Raw genomic sequence first — 19,641 nt, forward strand, 5'->3', positions numbered from 1 at the left:
TTACACACAGGAATGTTGCAAACACAAACAAAATGAATGACCCGCGAGTCTATCATGATTGATGTGGGGGTTCCTTTGGTGTTGAGCTGTGTTCAAAATTCTCCCATTGAAAAAAAAACTTAATTCGCAAGTGGCTAAATTTTCAGGTAGCAGGGCAGTGAAACCTAGCTCAAACTGTGTAAATAATTATTTAATATTCTAGTAATGATTCCCATAGCTATGAAAGTAGCACTGGGGATTTGCCAAGTCAAGTCGGTAGATCCCACTTTTGAATTGTTGGGACAATAGGGTGGTTTACTTAACAAAAAGTTGATATTGGAATCAGGCTTGGAGATAGTTGTGCTTTTATAAATGGAGAGTGTGTAAGGACCTTTGTTGAGCTAAACAGATTGAAAATGGCGGAGGCTAGTTGAAAGCATCTGTGTCAAGCAATATGACCAGATGATGTGGAGAAGTGTATTGTGTTTTTTTTGTTTGCATCATTGCAATTAAGATCTCCCTCCTATCAGAAGGATGTTGTGAAACCTGAAAGGATTCAGAAAAGATTTACAAGGATGTTGCCAGGGTTGGAGGATTTGAGCTAGAGGGAGAGGCTGAATAGGCTGGGGTTGTTTTCCCTGGAGCATCAGAGGCTAAGGGGTGACCTAATAGAGGTTTATAAAATCATGAGGGGCACGGACAGGATAAATAGACAAAGTCTTTTCCCTGGGATGTTGATGTCCAGAAATAGAGGGCACAGGTTTAAGGTGAGAGGGAAAAAAATTTAAAATGCACCTAAGGGCTACTTTTCATGGAGAGAGTGGTGCATTTGTGGAATGAGCTGCCAGAAGTGGTGGAGGCTGGTACAATTACAACATTTAAGAAGCATATGGATAGGTATGTGAATAGGAAAGGTTTAAAGGGATATGGGCCAGGTGATGGCAAATGGGACTAGATTAATTTAGGATATCTTGTTAGCATGGACAAGTTGGACCGACGGGTCTGTTTCCGTGCTGTACACCTCTACGACTCTATTATGCAAAGAAGTGCTGACTGAAGTATATCTAATCAGAACTGTTGCTTTGTCATTGTGCTTTGAAATAAAACTGCTTGAATGATTCACATCAAGCCTCACATCATCAAGAGTTGGTTCAGTCTGCTTTTGGAGAATTTCAAGAAATACACATGCAAAGCACAGTAAAATCCTTTTCAACTCAGAAGAGGTTACTACTACTCTTATTAAAACACTGGTTAGGCAATCACTGGAGTACTCCATGGAGTTCTGGTCACCACATTATTGGAAGGGTGTGATAACACTAGAAACAATGCAGAGGAAACTTACCAGGCCGCTGCCTGGGCTGGAAGTCCTGAGCTATGAATAAAGATTAGGTTGGCTGGGGTTATCTCCCTTGGAACAGTGAAGGTTAAGAAGAGTTATGATAGCAGTGAAATGGATTATGAGGTGCATAGATAGAGGAAAGAAAGTCATTTTTCCATTTGTAGAGAGATTAATAACCAGGAGGTGGAGGGAACCATAGATGGAAGGCAAAAGGTAGATGGCTAAGAGCTGAGGAAAATCATTCTCACCCAGAGGGTGATGCGAGTCTGAAAGCTGCTGCCTGTGAGAGTGGTTGAGTCAAAAACTGTCCTAGCACTTAAACAGTATTTAAATATTAATTTATGTTAACATTGCCTCCAGGACTATGGGCCAAGAGTTGGAAAATGGGACTCACGTAGTCAGATCTTTGTGACAAGGATTCAGTGGACTAAAGGGCCGCCTTCTCTGCTGTAACAGTCTGTGAGACTATTGTTACATCCACAGGTAACACTATCATGCAAGTGAATTTTGGACAGTGAGAGTCATTAGATGGAACTTACGGCACAGAAATAAGCCACTTGGCCCAACGTCTACCAAGGTGTGTATACTCTCCATATAAACCTTGTCCCTCCTTTTCCATCAAGCCCTATCAACATAGCCTTCCAATTCTTCCTTATGATTTGATCTGGCTTCTGGTTAAATCACTCAAATAAGTTAACACAGCTACTCCACTTGGTAACAGTTTCCACATTTTATTCACATACACTCTCCATTTATAAAACCACAACTACCTCCAAGACTGATTATCACTGGACTGTTAATCCATAGACTCAGTTAATATTCCGGGACCTAGGTTCAAATACTGACACAACAGATGGTGGAACTTCCAGATTTTTATAAAATGTAATTAAGCATCTTAAGACATTGTCGATTGTCAGGAAAAACCCATCAGGTTCACTGATACCCTTTAGGGAAGGAAACTGCCATCCTTAATACATGTGACACTAGACTCACAGCAAAGTGACCCTTTACTGCCCTCTAAAATGGGCAATAGATGCTGGTATAGCTCGCGATGCTCTCATGAATGAATTATATCAAAAACCCTGTCTGAAATTAAAATGGTCTCATGCTAGTGAGAGAACACCACATATCGAATTCAGGCAAACGTAGGCAATGCTGAGCATACATGTGAAAGGAGCAAAAGTCAACTGTTTGATCATTCAAGTCTCCTCTGTAAATTTTAATAAGATAATGACCGGATTCGATTGTAACCTCAACTTCACATTCCCACCTATCTCCAATAGCCTTTTGCATCCTTGTAAATACCTATCCACCTTCAAAAATATTTAAAAGACACTCCTTCTACTACCTTTTCAGGAAAAAAAAAGAGTACTATAGATTCATAAACATCTTATGAGGGAAACGTCCCATCTCTGTCTTGAGTGGGTGATTCCCCCTTTTTTTAAATAGTGACACCAAATTCTAGATTCTTCAACAAGAGAAAGCATTTTCCCCATAGCCATCGTGTCAAACCTGCTCAGTATCATACATGTTTCAATCAAATTGCCTCTTACTCTTCGAACTTCAGCAGTTACAAGCATAGAATTTCCAACACATAACTGGAATGAGTAAATTATTAGTCAAGTAAACTTTCTCTAAACTGCTTCCAACACATTTATATCCTTCCATAAATATGGAGACCAATGCTTTACATTAGTTCTCCAGATGTGGTCTCAGCATTGGCCTATTTAATTGAAGAACAACTTTCCTACTTTTGGATTCAATTTCTCTTATAATAAATGATAACATTCTATTAGCCTCCCTAATTACTTGCCATACCTGCATCATGCTAGCCTTTTGCAAATCATGCACTAGGATACCCAGATCCCTCTGCTTCAAAGAGCTCTGCTGTTTCTCATCATTTAAATTACATTCAAAAAAAAATTTTACTGCGGAAATAAGCAATTTCATGTATTTTCTCACATTATACTCCAATTACCACATCTTTGCCCATTCACTTAACCTACGTACACGCCCCAACCCACCCCAAACACTTGAAGTCCAAACAATGATATCTGGGGCACACCACATCATGTCAACCAGAAACAGACCCATTTATGTCTATTCAATGCTTCCTTTTGGGTAGCCAATTTTCCAATTCTGCCAATATGTTAGCTCCTATACCTTAAGCCTTTATTTTCTGGTACACCTTGTGGCTGTACAAGTTTCTAATTGTACCAGTCTTGACCAGTCTAACCAATAGAGTTCCAGAAAAACAAACATTCAGATCACGGTTGGAAATGCCCAGCACCAGAGAACCTATCTATCGGAAGCTTGCTCTCTGGTATTGTTGAAGGATTAATGTTATCCAAGATACTTGGAAAACTACTTTTTTTCCAAATTGTGCCCTGGAGTCTTCTACATTTACATTTAATGTTCATCCAAGGTGCAATATATACAGCAATGCATCCCTGTTCTGAAATGCCAGCCTACGTTGTATACTGGGGACTTTGATTTGAACACATTACATGCCTGCATAAGACAGAATCACACAAAAGGATTTGGGTTAATTTAAATCCTTCAGAAGCTCTGGGCAAGTACACTGCTCATTCATATGGATAGCACCAGCTTTCATTAACTTGTTCTGGAAATATGATTATTTATAAACAGCCTAAAGGCATAGTTGTGAGAAGTGCAGGCATAAAAATTCAATTAAAACAAATTATTGCATTGCTATCTGCTGATGAAAATGTTCTTTTCAACAAATATGCTTTTCTAAGGATAGTGAGGTAATGGGCAGGTTCAACACAAGAGGGCAAGTAATATAGTCTAAATTAGAGCTACAGTGCATGTATGTAAATAGTGTGGTAAATAAAATTAATGACTGCAGACACAGATAACCATGTGGAAACATGTTGTGGTGATAACAAAGACCAGGCTTGGTCTAGGTATTAAATATTCCTGGACATGAGGTATTCAGAAAGGTAGAAAAGGGGAAGAATTAGTAGTAGAAAATCTCTGCTGGCACCAACTATCCAATGATAAATACTGACTGTGCATGCTCACTGTGGATGGTTTTTAAATGTGCATTTGTAATATAAAGCTGATTATTTAAACTTTTTTAAAAAAATTCTCCTTTATTTAACATTTTATTTCTTTTCACCTATACTCTTTGCTGAAGTATTTTTAAAGTTTTCATTATTCTTTATTTCAAAGATTTCACTGCCACTACGCATGCTGATGGGTGTCAACAAATGCAACCTTAGTGGTATTGATTAAGGAGATTATTGTTTCTTTCTATCACTGCAACAGAGTCATGGATAGAGTCATAACGCATAGAAACAGGAGCTTTGGCCCCATGTCTTTGCCGATTGACAAACACCAAATTACACTAATGCCATTTACCTGCACTTGGCCCATAGCCTACTATGCCCTGGTATTTTAACTGCTCATCCAGATGCATCTTAAATATTGAGAGTACCTGTCTCCACCACAGGCAGCATCTTCCACCTGTTTACCACCTCTGAGTTTAAAACATAATTCTCAGTTCTCCTCTAATCCACTTACTCCTCATCTTAAACTTGTGGCCTCTGGTCTTAGACACATCTTATTATTGGTTTTCCCTCTTGATCTTCTCCGACCCCTTAGAGTTTCTAATTTTTTTCTTTACCTGCTTTTTGTTTTGCTCATTGTAGTGTTGTTATAACCGATATGTTAAAGACACTGTAAACCATGCCAGGATTCTCCTGCCATAACCTCTCTGTTTACGTGAGAATAAAATAGTGCTCAGTACATGAAAACCATAACACACCCAGCTTCACTATCACCCCTATCCAGTAGTTCATAAGATCATAAGAAATCATAGCATGTTAGGCCATTCAGCCCATTGAACTAGTTTCACTGTTCAGTAAGATTATCGTATTTCTGATTTGAATATATTCTTCCACTGAATTTGAGCATCTCTGACTTGGCCAGTATTTATTGCCCACCCTGAATCACCATTGTGAAGACGATAGTGAGCTGCCTTCTGGAGGTTCTGCAGTCTGTTTACTGCAGATATATCCACACTGCTGACTGGAAGGCAGTTTCAGGATTCTGTCCCATCAATAATGAAGGTACAGCAATTTAGTTCCAAATCAGAATATTACATGGCTTGGAAGGGAACTTGCTGGTGATGGTATCCCCATGTATCTGCTGCCCTTGGCATTCCAGGTGGTACAGGTCACAGACTTAGAAAGGAAATAATTCTAACATATAATCTATATGGCTAGAACTAAGGAACAAAAAATCGTGTAATTACATTGCTGGGTATCTTCACCAACCATTCAAAAAGATTTAGAGGAATAAATTTGCAAGGATATTGTACAGAAGTGCGAGATTTACAGCGGTAGAGGGCCATAATTATCCAAATAGACTGGGATAATTTGTATAGTACAAAGAGGAGCAAGAACTTCGAGAGTATGTTCAGGAGATTTTTCTACAGCAGTGTTTTTCCAGTCCAATGAGAAAGACAACATTGCTGGACACGGTTCTTGGTGATGAGCTGAGTCAAGGGAGTAAGACCATAAGACCTCGGAGCAGTAATTAGGCCATTCAGCCCATCGAGTCTGCTCCACCATTTAATCATGGCTGATAAGTTTCTCAACCCCATTCTCCCATTTTCTCCCTGTCACCTTCGATCCCCTATATCAGGAAGAGAACAGTTTTAGATCAATGATCATTGCATTATAAGGTTTAGGTTAACCATGGCAAAGAACAAAAATAAATTCAATAATAATCATCTGGGGAAAAGCCAACTTCAGCTGGGTAAGAATAGATATACCCCAGATAATTTTGAATCAATGATGAGCAGGTAAAATTGTAACTGAACACCGGGCTACTTTTAAAGTAGAAATAATTCAAGTACTGTCAAGAGGGTATAACAGGATTTTGATCAGATAGGCCAATGGCTGAGGAACGGCAGATGGAGTTAATTTAGATAAATATGAGGTGCTGCATTTTGGAAAAGCAAATCAGGTACACTTAATGGTAAGGTCCTAGGGAGTATTGCTGAACAAAGAGATCTTGAGTGCAGGTTCATAGTTCCTTGAAAATAGAATTGCAGGTAGATAGGGTAGTGAAGGCGGCGTTTGGTATGTTTCCTTTATTGGTCAGAGCATTGAGTATAGGGGTCGAGAGGTCATGTTGTGGTGTGCAGGACTGGTTAGGCCATTTTTGGAATATTGTGTGCAATTCTGGTCTCCTTCCTATCAGAACGACGTTGAGAAACTTGAAAGGGTTCAGAAAAGATTTAAAAGGACGTTGCCAGGGTTGGAGAATTTGAGCTATAGGGTGAGGCTGAATAGGCTGGGGCTGTTTTCCCTGGAGCATCGGAGACTTTATAGAGATTTATAAAATCATAAAGGGCATGGATATGATAAATAGACAAGGTATTTTCCTTGTGGTGGGGGAGTCCAGAACTAGAGGGCATAGGTTTAGGGTGAAAGGGGAAAGATATAAATTGGACCGAAGAGTCAACTTTTTCATACAGAGAGTGCTACGTGTATGGAATGAGCTGCCAGAGGAAGTGGTGGAGGCTGGTACAATTGCAGCATTTAAAAGGCATCTGGACGGGTATATGAATAAGAAAGGTTTGGAGAGATATGGGCCAAATACTGGCAAATGGGACTAGATAAGATTAGGATATCTGGTTGGCATAGATGAGTTGGACTGAAGGGTCTGTTTCCGTGCTGTACATCTTGATTACTCTATATTTCCACAGGGGAGGAAGACAAGGCAAACAAATATAGAGTGCTGTGGATGACCAAAGAGTTACAAAATTAAGATGAAGCAGAACGTGTGTACTTATGACAGATATAAGGTGGATGATACAATTCAGAAGCGAGCCAAACAAAAAGGTGCAGACAGGAATTGGGAAAGCAAATAAAAGCAACAAGAAGAGAGAATGAGAAGAGACTGCCAGCTAGCATAAAAGAAAATCCAAAGGCCTTTATAGACACATCAATAAGAAGAGAGTGCCAACAGTAGTGTGGGACCAATTAGAGATCAAAAAGATGATTTATGCACAGAGGCAGGGGCATGGCTGAATCATTGCATGAATATTGTACATCTGCCTTTACTAACAAAGAGATTGCTGCTGACATCATGCTGAAAAGACGAGGTAGTTCAGACACTGGAAGAATTTAAATTAATTAGGAGGTGGCATTGGACAAACTGTCTTAAAGTCCATAAGACACCAGGACACAACGAGATGAATCCAAGGACACTGAAGCATAAAAGATGGAAACTACGGAGGTACTGACCATCACTTTCCAATCTTCTAAGGGTGTAAAGATAAGTCCAGCTACTCAAGACCAGTTAGTGAAATGTGAAGTCATTCATTTTGGTTGGAAGAATGCAGAGATAGTATAAAGAATATAGTTGTAAAGGGAGTACATGGATGGTGATGCATAAGAGCTGCATTCTCTCACAAAACATGGCATTCCGGGCTATATAAACAGAGGTGCAGAGTAAAGAACTCACAAAATTATGTTAGTTATGTATCAATCACTGATTTAGCTTCATTTGCAGCATTCTGTCCATTTCTGGGTCCCTGCTTTAGGAAATATACAAAAGCATTAGAGAGGATGCAGAAGAAACAGTTCACTAAAATTGTTTAAGTGTGAGGAAATTCAGTTACAGTATATAGAAACATTGGAGAAATTGGATCACCTCTCCAAGAGGTTTGAAAGGAGACTTGATGATGGTATTCAAAATCATGAAAGTTCCAAAAAGAGTAGATAGAGAGAAATTGTGAAAGGCTAGAGATCCATAATGCACTGATTTAAGGTAATTGGCAAAAGAAATAATACCAATACAAGGAAAAGTATTTTCCATACAGTGAGTGGTGAGGATCTGGAATATGGTGCCTTGCGGTGTGGTGGAGCCACAGTCAGTTAAGGCTTTTTAATGGGAATTGATGCATTATCTGAAAAGGAGAGAATAACAGGACTGAGTGGAAAAGGCAAGGTACTAGCATTAGTGAATTGCTCCATCAAAGGGGCAGCATAGACAGGATAGTATAATGGGGTCTGTCAAACATTCTTTTCAAGAGATTGATTTATTTTGAAAAGTAAACATTCATGGGCAAAACAAAACGCAGAATGGACTGACAGCGAAAGAGAAGTGTAAGGTGAACAATTATATAATCTCAACCTGACAGCAATTTGGCACAAACAGCAGCTTTCTGCGGCCCGAGTTCAAGTCCCACCTACTCTAGAGGTAACATCTCTGAACAGGTTCATTTCAAAACAACTCAACAGATATGGACCCGTCAATTAACCACATACCTTGCAGTCGCTTCTCCTTCAAAGTTACTGGATTCAGCTCAATACCCCGACAAATACACGCAATAAATTCAACACTTTAAATCACACTCAATTTTTAGTCACTAAAGTGCACTCCCATCTCGCCGAGAAAGGTTTTCTTTAATATGGCAGAAACATTCAGGCGGAGCAGGGACGCCCGAGATGACGTGTGTATGCGGCGACAATTTACGGATGGACCCTTCTGGGTGCCTTTTCTGTCGCAGGAGTGTCCCGACGTCAGGGCTGAACATGTTCTACAAGTTTAACGGATTCACGCAGAGACTGAGTGGTGGGGCTGGGCCTGTGGCCTATTGCCCGCAGGTAGGAAACGGTGGGCTGGAGGGATGGTGAGGTACTAGTGAAGGCGGCCCCTGTCGATGCTGCGTCCGGGTGCCCGGCTTGACCTTGCTGTGGGGGAGCCGCTGCTTCTTCACTGGGACAGACTGACCGGAAAGGAGACCAGTGACTCGTTCATTATCAAGGTCACTCCGACCTGACTTCTCCATCCTACCCCTATTCTTTATTCATAAATTGATAAAAGTGCATTTAGTGAATTTCTCAAAGTACTTGATTGGTTGTGAAGAGCTTTGGAATGACCGAGGCTGTGAAAATAGCATGATGTGGAGGTGCCAGTGTTGGACTGGGGTGGACAAAGTGAAAAATCGCACAACACCAGGTTATAGTCCAACAGGTTGATTTGGAAGCACTATCTTTCAGAGCGCTGCTCCTTCATCAGGTAAATAACCGTTTGGACTATAATCCCTGGTATTGTGTGATTTTTGACTGTGATAATACCAGTTCTTCCTTCCACTTGAGGGACTTGACTACTATAGTTAGTTTTGCATGTCAGTGTAAGAAGACAGGCTGTTCATCCCTAGGTGCAGTTATTGGTGAGACCACGCTGATGACCATCCTTGCCTGATGTTCAACTTTTGCACTTTTGAGATGGTTGGATAGGATCAGATGACTGATAAGGCAATTGAGTGCACAATCCAATTCTATTGACAATACAAAATTAGGGGAAAACGTTACCTGTAAGGAAGAGGCAAGGTGACCACAGAATGGGTACAAATATGTTGAATGTGTGGGCAAAAAGATGCTTGTTCACTTTGGTAGGAAAAATCAAAAAACAGGATTTTCTTTAAATGAGATAATGTAAAATATTGGTATTCAGAGAGTTCTGGGTTACCTTGCCTACAAATCAACAGCTAACATCCTGGTACAACAAGTGATTAGGAAATCATATGCTATGTCAGCCTTTACTGCAAAGGGAGTAAAGTGTTCGAGTGTCTTACTACAATCTAGACTGTCAACAATGCCAAGGAGAAAGTGAGGGCTGCAGATGCTGGAGATCAGAGCTGAAAATGTGTTGCTGGAAAAGTACAGCAGGTCAGGCAGCATCCAAGGAAGAAGGGCTTGTGCCCAAAACGTCGATTCTCCTGTTCCTTGGATGCTGCCTGACCTGCTGCGCTTTTCCAGCAATACATTTTCAGCTGTCAACAATGCCAGTATATCTTTCCGTAGGTAAGGGCCCCAAAACTGTTCACAGTATTCCAGCTGTGTTCTGACTAGTGTCCTGTACAGATTTAGCAAAACCTCTCTACTTTTATATTCAATGCCCTTTGAAATAAAGGCCAACATTCTATTTGCCTTTACTACAGGTCTTACCACTTACTATAATCACACAGAGCCTCGTTAAGACCATAACTGGAGGACCATGCACACTTTTGGTTTCTTTGCCTAAGGCAGGGCATTCTAACTCGGGAGGGAAGAAGTGCAATGAACCTTTAGTGGACTGATTCTTGGTATGAAAGGATTGTCTAATGAGAGATTGAGTGGACAAGTCATTATTTGTGAATAAGTAGAACTGAGATGAGAAATTTCTTTCATTCAGACGGTTGTGAGTTTTTATAATTCCTGATCCCAGAATAGTTGAAAATAATACTGAGATCCTGTTTAAAAAACACTGCCATTCAGGTTGACATGCTTGAGTTAGGAATGCACTCTGCAATTCAAGTGCAGCAAAATCTTTGAATTGTTTTTGATGGTTACTCCATTCTGCATCTACTTTTCATATCTAGACCCTATGTCAGGCAAAAGAAAAGATTTTGTTGATGCTTCAGGATTTACATCTGTCACTCTGGACACCCTAGGATACGTTTTATGGGATAGCAAATGTGTGTTGGATGTTCAAATTTTACCATTCTGGAGTTAATTTAAAAACCTGTGAAAAGTTTTAGTCTTTATTATTTATGAACTTTTAAAAATATCTCTTGACAATCAATTAAAGTTGCAGCATGTTTTTATGTCTCGATTTCAGATTTTAACAGTACATTTGCAGGCTCTAGAAGTTACTGCCTCTTTTAGAGGAGTACTAATGATGAATGGTGGCAGTTTCACTGTCACTGCTATTGAAGAATTCAGATAAATTTTTAACATGTTAATAACTAGTTGAGGAAAGGGAATGTATTACAGCCAGCTTTTGTATGGCACAAAATAAGTGGGAAGGCAAGTGGTGAGGATTACATAAAGAGTCTGCATAGAGATATAAATTAAGAGAATGGGCAAAAAGTTGGGAGATGGAATAGAGGAGCTGAATATTATTTAAATGAAGAAAGTTGTAGAAGGCCTCCAAACAGAGGGATTTGGGAGACCTTGCACATGAATCTCAAAAAGCTAGTATCCACATTCATTCGTTAATTGGGAAGGCAAATGGAATGTTGGCCTTTATTTCAATGGGGAGAGTATAAGAGTAGGGAGGTTTTGTTAAATCTGTAAAGCTGGAATACCGTGAACCATCTTGGGGCCCTTGTCTAGATAAACTGCATTGGAGGCAGTTCATTAGGCTGATCCCAGGTATGGAGGAACTGTGTTATGAGAGAGGTTGATTAGGTTGGGCCTGTACTTTTTGGAACTTGGAAGAATAAGTGATGACTTTATTGAAATCTACAAGGTTCTTTAGCAGGCTTGACGGGGCAGATGAGAAAAGGTTGTTTCTCTTTATGGGAGAGTCTAGAAGCAGAAGGTAAAGTCTGAAAATAAGGAGTCACACATTTAAGATAGATGAGGAATTTCTACCGAGGGTAATGAATCTTCATTTTTCTACCACAGAGGGTTGTCCAGGTTATGGTGTTAAGTATATTCATTTGTCATTGACAGATTTGATTTAATTAGAAAGGGAAGCAAGGATTCTGGGGAAAAGGTACACAAAGGGAGTTGAGGATTATTGTATCACCTGTGACCTAATTGAGCGGCAGAACAGACTTGATGGGTTGAATTCCCTGCTTCTGTACTTCATCTTATGGGCTTGCACTCATATGGTCTTAATGTTTAAAATGCATCATTCAATGAGACTAAGTCTACATACCATCACTTAAGTTTGTCTTCTTTGATCCATTCACCTAATTAGTCTCCTACGTGTTCTGTTAAATATCTATTAGTCTTGCACATAGGAGGTGGTGGTAAAAAGCTGTTGCTTATCTGTGTATCTTTGAGTGATTTGAGGAATCCTGCTGGAGATGGTCAAATGTGCTGTATGTCACAGTGTCATTTTTGGCAGTGAAGCAGTGTAGTAAATATGACTGAAGATAGATTGATATGCACAACTAAGTAACATTTAACTAAACCTGAAAAACCAGTTTTTGGAAGATGGAAGTAGGTGACAGAGTTTTACTGTTGGTGTCCAGACCAAGTGAGTGGGCAGCACAGATGGTGTGCAGTGTTGGTATGTTGCAGGTTAGGGTGTGTGAGGGTGAGTTAGGAAGATGTTATATGCATTGTGAGACTGGTAGAGCATGAGCATTGGTAGCAGCTGAGTACAATAGCAGAGATGGAGTGACTATGAAGTATAAGAGAGAGGATGGTGGCACTTAAGCTATTGGCATGTATTAGGACATTGACTTACTTTCTACAGTGCTGAGCATTACTTGAGGTTGAAACTGCTCTAACCTGGGTGACAACTTCTGACCAGGCTGCCAGAGTCTGGTGTTATGGCCTCCACTGATGGTCATGGTGGAAAGACAATTCCTGCTCATGCCCCACCTTGTCCAGCAGGAGCTCCAGAATCCTGCCTTAAAAGTGGGGCACCAATTTGGGGCAAATGTCAGCAGTGATGTAAATGAGCAAAGTGATCTCGATGTCCATGTAGGTCCCTGAAAGTTGTCACCCAGGTTGATAGGGTTGTTAAGAAGGCATACGGTGTGTTAGCTTTTATTGGTAGAGGGATAGAGTTTCGGAACAACAAGGCCATGCTGCAGCTGTGTAAAACTCTGGTGCGACTGCACTTGGAGTATTGCGTACAGTTCTGGTCACCGCATTATAGCAAGGATGTGGAAGCTTTGGAAAAGGTTCAGAGGAGATTTACTAGGATGTTGCCTGGTATGGAAGGATGGTCTTATGAGGAAGGTTTAGGGACTTGAGGCTGTCTTCATTAGAGAAAAGGTTGAGAGGTGACTTAACTGAGACATATAAGATAATAGAGGGTTAAATAGGATGGACAGTGAGAGCCTTTTTCCTCGAATGGTGATGGCTAGATGAGGCTACATAACTTTAAATTGAGGGATAATAGATATAGGACAGATGTCAGAGGTAGTTCCTTTATTCAGAGAGTAGTAGGGGCGTGGAACGCACTGCCTGCGACAGTAGTAGACTCACCAACTTTAAGGGGATTTAAATGGTCATTGGATAAACATATGGATGAAAATGGAATGGTAAAGGATAGATAGGCTTCAGATTGGTTAGCGCAACGTTGAGGGCCAAAGGGCCTGTACTGTGCTGTTATGTTCTAATCATGCAGGGCAGCCCTGGCTGTACTGGTGTGCAATGTCTTTGCAATCCAACACTGGCGTGAGAGAAGGTGGCTCCTTCTGGGATTCTGGTGAGTTGCTTATAGAATTTCTGGTGCTAACATGGGACAGAAATCTAATGTGCTACTGCCATAAGGTGCCAATTAGTAAGATGTGGCAAGAATACCCGCTTGCCCTAACAGCAAGAATCACTCCACTGACCTTGAAGCGACTCTCACTTCGCCAAAGAATATTCAGCCTGACAGATGCAGTGTTGATAAGTGTATAAGAGAAAGTGGAGGAAGCTTATTAAAAAGGAGAGGAAAAAAAGGAGCTGGGATTAAAAAGAAATAGCAAAGTTTTGAATTGCAAAAATGACCTGAGTCATCATGTGTATCAGTGAAACAGAGATAGTAACTGTTACTTGCTAGTCTTATGTTTGTTTTAGTAAATATAAATGCCCCTTAGCTAGAGAGCAAGTAGAGTTAGCCATCCAAAGATTTGAACTATTGCTGCAAAATGCATGTTTTGTCAAAGCTTTCTGTTTTGAACTATGCTCAGCCAATATGTAATTTTATTCCAAGTGGAGCTTTTCAGGCAAAGCATTACTTCAGGGTCCTTAACATAGGAATGTTCTGATTTGTTACCCTAAACTAATAGTTGATAGGGAATCCATGCATCATTTTGCATTTTTAGTTTAGTAAATTGGATATTATAGTATCATTGAGTATTGATCTCAGTATTCATTTGCAAGATTTCTTGTAATTTAGCCATTTTTGTGCAGTTGTTTGTAAAATTACACAAACAAATGAAGTATTCTTTGTGTGAATTTCACTTTTTTTATTGAATCGTGGTAGATTATTAAGTACAGATACACATTATTATTGTAACTTGTATTGCTTAAATGTATGTTAGCAGTTTTCTACTAAAATCAGTATATTTGTCTAAAAAGATATGACCGTGGCTATATGTAACTAGTCAGTACAGTAATCCCTATTCAATAACAATGCCCAAGGCTAAGGAAAACTTTGGATTCCAGGCAATTTTGTTCCTACTTGTGATGAATTTATCGGGTTCAGGAGTTTGCATAGGGCTGTTCTTGGCTCTGGTGGGTAAGCTCCATTTAGAAATTTGTTCTGTTTCGTATTATCATTTAATTTACGTAAAGTCATAAGGACATGGATATATCTTTTGTGCATCCTCAACCCCTCTTTCCCCCCCCCCCCCCCCCATGTTATATGTGCTAATGTGGTTCATTAAGACAGAATCTTGAAAAGCCCTGCCCTAATTAACCAGGTTGTAATTTTCTTTAAAATTTATCATATACCCAACCTGTAGACGCATGTTTCACTGATTATGTTTAATCATTCTTATAGGGGTTGAAGCCTCTAGTTTCCACAGAAACTCCCACTATGATTTTTGCTACACCCACAAAACCCATATCTGAATTGGAAGGAGGAGGAATGCACTTATTAGGAAGGAATAAGGTGCCTGATTTCCAGCAAATGTTTCAGGTATGAATCAAAGTTTGCCTTAACTACAGCAAAAAATATTTCAAACTACTTGTGCCTTTTAAGGAATTCAAAGAATTTTAGAAATGATAAGGGATGATTCGTGATCTTGCATTATTACCTTAGAGTCCTGGTAATATGATGAATAATCTTACATGTACATTCATGAAATTATAGCTCTGGTTGTGTAGTGCATCAATTACTGAGGATGTTCATCTGTTGCTCAAAACAAATTAAGCAATAATGTGACAACCTCTTCTCTCGGAAATCTAAGAAACAATGCACTGTTATAAGCTTTGAATTTGGCTAGATCAGATGAATGTCTCTGCACATTGTCTGCATTTGAATTGTAATAGGGTTCCACTATATTTCTACATGTTTATTTTGTCCATTGTTTTCACTTGTTCAAATTGAATGTATAGAGTTTACAATTTACATAAACTGGCCCTTGTACTCAAAACAGACCAGTTAATGAAGCAAATTTTAGATTACTATTTTTAGGCCAAATACCACCTCAGCAATGTGTATGGTGTATGTTTCAACACTCAGCAGGAGCTACAGATTCTTAATTATAGAGTCACTTTTTCAGAGAAAGAGTGGCATTTGGCTGTGTTGTTTTTTCTCAAATATGTCACTTCCAACATTTAACAATTCTCATATCTGTTCTTGAGAATAGCTGTTGCAAGGGATTTTCTTAACAGCAGTATAGCTGGGTTTTCTATGCAGTATAATTATTTTCTAACCATTTTTTAAGCTGTAGATAGATGGTCATTATGCTGAAATAACCCTTTACTCAGGTTTGAGTTTAAAGAAGGAAATATTTAGTGGTTGCTGCGTTAATAGATATATAACAACCTTCCTTTTGAATAACATATATTTGGAATTGTGCTACACGGTAACCAGGCATAAAGAGTTGGCTAAGAACCTACAATTTTCTGACAAGGATAGATGTCAACAGTTGCTGCTGTCTGGTCCTGACAGGTTCAGCTTTTTGATCATTTTTAAAAGGAATCTTTGTGGAGCTTCTGGAGTTTTGTGCAATGGATCAGTGGGAACATCTTGTCTTTGAATCAGAAGGTCATGGGTTCAAGTTGCACTTCAAATGAGCAGAAGGAATTGTGAATATTGAAGACTAACTGGAATAATTGTAGGAGACAAAATAATTGGCAAAAAAATTGAATTTAGTTGTGTACAGAACCAAAACATATCTCTTGGGAGCGTGGAGTTCATGCCTAAATTATATTTTAGGCTTTAGTTATAACATGTGTTGTGACATTGTGATTCTAAAAACCCTTAAAGCTGATTTTTATTTTTGTCTAGAAGTGGAAGTATCCTAATAATAAGCCTTTTCAGAAAATGGCACCACACCATTGCGAAGTGCTTATTTCCTGTCTTGTTAAATGGTTTTTTTCACTGTTTGAACTTGGCCTTATTTTAGTTATTTATTGCTTTAAATACTCCCAGTGAAACTGGTTTTATGCAGCATTGATTTAATTAAAATACTCTACAAGCGCTCGAGTAAATTTGTTTTGACCTGTTAAAAGGTATCCTGTAAAGATTTTTTAAAAAGAGGGCAATTGGGAACATGCTAGGAAATGTCTTTACAAAACAAATCGCTCATTCAACTCAAATGGTTCGCTGTTGTCTTTATGCTCCATGTAAACCACCTCCCATCCATTCTACCTCTAATGACATCACTATTCACTAAAATATACTTGTGTTAGTCACCTTAAATACATCGACAAGGTCCATAGCTTTCTCGCGCTCTGGATAAAGACACCTCTCTTGAATTTTCCTATTTGATTTAATGTTAACTATAATATTTCTGTTGTGTCATTCTGGGCTCTCTCACAAATATGTATTTACCCAGTCTTAAGCTATTATCATCTTAAAGACCTCAATACAATCATGTATCAGTCTTATCCTTTCCAGTGAATAGGCCCCAAGCCTACTTAAGGTTTCCTAATAGGTTTAACCATTTAGTTCCAGTATTATTCTGAAATATCTTTTATGTACCTTCAGTATCTGTAATTCACTTCCATAAGATGGAGACCAGAACAATTCATAGTACTCCATGCGGTTTAACTAAAATTTGATGCAATATGAACATCTCTGCCTTTCTGTAATTTTCAAAATGAACCCAGTGCATTATTTTGTCTTTTAGGCCTTTATTGATCTGTGCTAACTGTTCTTATATGTTTGTGAAGCATGCGGCACAGAAGAATAGAGTCTGCTCTGACTGTTTCAACCCAGTTACTGTTATTTTCCTTCTGTATTCTCTTTCTGTATCCCTGCAATTCTTTTTTTTTCCCTCAAGTACTTCTCTAATTTCCTTTGAATGTATATAACCTCTGCTAACAGCAAATGCATTCCAAAATCTGTTAGTTGCATAAAAAGGATTTTCCTTATTTTTCTTTGGTTTATTTGATAGTGAACTTGAACTTCTTTCTTCTGGTTGTCAACTGTACAATTTGTTTTTCTTTATCTACTTTCTACCTAGTCCTTTGTGATTTTAAAAGGTGTCTGGACCCCAGATGCTTCTACTCCATATAGGATATTTCTACTCCATTTAGATAACTATTTTCTAGGAAGTGTATACTTTCCTCTTCCTCGCACAATAAACTATATCACATTTGTCTCTACTGAAGTATATTCACATGTTTGTCTTAATGATAGAAGTTCATGGGGCCATCACAAACGCATTGCACACCTTTTGAGTATTAAAACCAATGTTCCTTCTTTTTCAAACAAAATGTCCACAGAACCTTTAAGTTTATTTGCTTGGTTGCATGTGGATCGTAGCCTAGAGAGTGTAACTTGTATTCAATGTGTGGGGGATCTTGTAGGTTGCTTAGCAACCTCCTAAGTTAGAGGGAACATTGGTAAATCAGGAAAAGGATGTTTGCTGTATGAGTGTGATTGTTGTGTTAACTTTAAAATTTTTATCATGCTTGCTTTCTAGAAGCCAGATGGTTTGCCAGTACATTTAAAGCGAGGTGTCCCTGATCGACTACTATACAGGACTACAATGGCATTGACGATTGGCGGGACGATTTACTGCTTGATAGCACTCTTTCTGGCAGCCCAGCCCAAAAAACACAACTGAGAAAAATCTATTATGATTCCAAAATCTCAACTCAAGGACTGGCAAATAATCCTCTGTACAGTTGTAACCTGTTTACTGATTTCTAAGTTTATTTCTAGCAGTTTATCTAAAATTTGGACATGAGATTGACCAATCAACTTTAATCTGTGATTTGGTGGGAATTCCAGGGCCCAGGATTCTGCCTAATTCTAATGATTAGGTTTGATAGAAATTGTCATTGAATCATGTGAAGTGCTCGAGAAAATGTATTTAAAATTGATTAGGTGAATATAACATAGTGCCACAGGTGATGGGACCTGGAAGTTTTTGCACTTGCCACGAAGACCATCCGAACAGATGTCTATCTTGTGAGGAATTCTTATTCATCATTGTCATAATATTTTGTGCAAATGATGTGCAATCTGTTATATTTGTGCTGCTAAAATAAAGTTCTAAAAGTGAACTTTGGTAATGTTTCCTTGGATCATTTACAAATAATTTTTGGGCAGATTAATTTGCAGTTTTGGTGATGAATATGCATAGTTCCATGATCATTTTAAAAAGAAATGTTGCTTTTGGTACTAATCTTTCAATATACAACATTCACTACTGGTAGTGCAGTTAATCTTGCTTAAAGAATTGTCTCTTTTTCTGTTTAATTTGTGGAGATTTATGAACAATTCAGCATTTTGTCACCAGTTTTAAAATAATATCGCACTAAAAGTTGCGTTAAGAATATTTTCTTGCAAATTCTCTGCTCCGCCTGACCAGCACACTGATTATTTTGTTGCATTTTTGGTCAGTCAAAGGTGTTGTAATTTGCTTTTCATGTGCAGCAGTTATAATGATTTTGTTTTTGTTACATTTAAACAAAACAATCTTTGCAGTTTTGATTACTGACAGAAATATTGATGATTGAGTTCAGCAAATGCATTTTAACATTTCATTCAAATTTTTGGAACTTACTTGCTATGCGCAGAATGGCGATCAAAATAACTTGTTATCTTAAAGCCTAAAATAAGTTCAAGATATCAAAAGAAACAGGAAAAATTTTCTAAATATCAGTTTAGCTAACACAAAAGATAGCCTGAAAATCATGTTCATTTGGTGTCCCTGTTCTGAATCATTGTCATAAACATGCACTTGACGTTAGAACTTGACATTTTCAATCTGAATGCTAACGGTGAGAGCGAGAGGTGACTCAACTTTAGTTGAGGTTGAGGTGTATTGATTATTCTTATTATTTAAATATGGTTATTAAAACAACTCTTCTGCAATGTCAGCTAAAAGAAATTCTCGCTTTAAATAGGAACACTTAGTGTCACCAATAAGTTTGAGTTCTGGATAGAGATTCATATCACCTTTTGTCTTTGTTACTAATAACTAACAGGTATCAGCATTTGCTACTCCAATAGTTTTATCATTGTGCTGATTCAAGCCCCTTCTTGGATTTGTCTTCCTTACCAGATTTGACATAATTTCACAGTTCTGTCATTTATTGTCATATGTAGACTCCAATTTCCATTTCAATGCAAAGGGGTTGAAAGGATATAGAGTGCTGAAAATTAATGCTATTAAGAGCACTTTAAAAGTTAAAAATGTTTTTCAATCAATTAAT

At 38.6% G+C, this 19,641-nt stretch overlaps 1 protein-coding gene and 1 long non-coding RNA gene across 3 annotated transcripts in view; one reads left to right on the forward strand and one right to left on the reverse strand.

Annotated features, from left to right (window-relative positions):
* LOC122552775 overlaps positions 1–8,807 on the reverse strand; it is a 97,603-nt gene extending 88,796 nt beyond the window's left edge. Inside the window, exon 1 of the long non-coding RNA XR_006312491.1 lies at positions 8,626–8,807. This is a non-coding gene — a long non-coding RNA (uncharacterized LOC122552775). The remainder of the gene's footprint in view (positions 1–8,625) is intronic.
* Position 8,808: 1 nt separating this feature from the next.
* On the forward strand, positions 8,809–18,486 carry LOC122552774 (cytochrome c oxidase subunit 7A-related protein, mitochondrial). 2 transcript variants are annotated; one of them, XM_043695699.1, is made up of 3 exons: positions 8,809–8,964; positions 14,804–14,941; positions 17,901–18,486. In XM_043695699.1, exons 1-3 carry the CDS (start codon positions 8,836–8,838, stop codon positions 18,042–18,044), a joined length of 411 nt encoding a protein of 136 aa, XP_043551634.1. In that variant the 5' UTR covers positions 8,809–8,835; the 3' UTR covers positions 18,045–18,486. The 2 variants fall into 2 exon arrangements, with proteins under 2 accessions (XP_043551634.1, XP_043551635.1); XM_043695700.1 differs by lacking the exon at positions 8,809–8,964 and adding an exon at positions 9,006–9,125.
* Positions 18,487–19,641: the final 1,155 nt, after the last annotated feature.

The sequence above is a fragment of the Chiloscyllium plagiosum genome, chromosome 9 (genome assembly GCF_004010195.1).
Source record: "Chiloscyllium plagiosum isolate BGI_BamShark_2017 chromosome 9, ASM401019v2, whole genome shotgun sequence".
In the NCBI taxonomy this organism is placed as follows: domain Eukaryota; kingdom Metazoa; phylum Chordata; class Chondrichthyes; order Orectolobiformes; family Hemiscylliidae; genus Chiloscyllium; species Chiloscyllium plagiosum.

Excerpts from the sequence above, each read along its gene's own strand:
- LOC122552774 (XM_043695699.1), top strand. The coding sequence starts at position 8,836 with ATGGACCCTTCTGGGTGCCTTTTCTGTCGCAGGAGTGTCCCGACGTCA. Across the intron at positions 8,965-14,803 it reads CTGTGGCCTATTGCCCGCAG|GGGTTGAAGCCTCTAGTTTC; the intron begins GTAGGAAACGGT and ends TCATTCTTATAG. Across the intron at positions 14,942-17,900 it reads ATTTCCAGCAAATGTTTCAG|AAGCCAGATGGTTTGCCAGT; the intron begins GTATGAATCAAA and ends CTTGCTTTCTAG.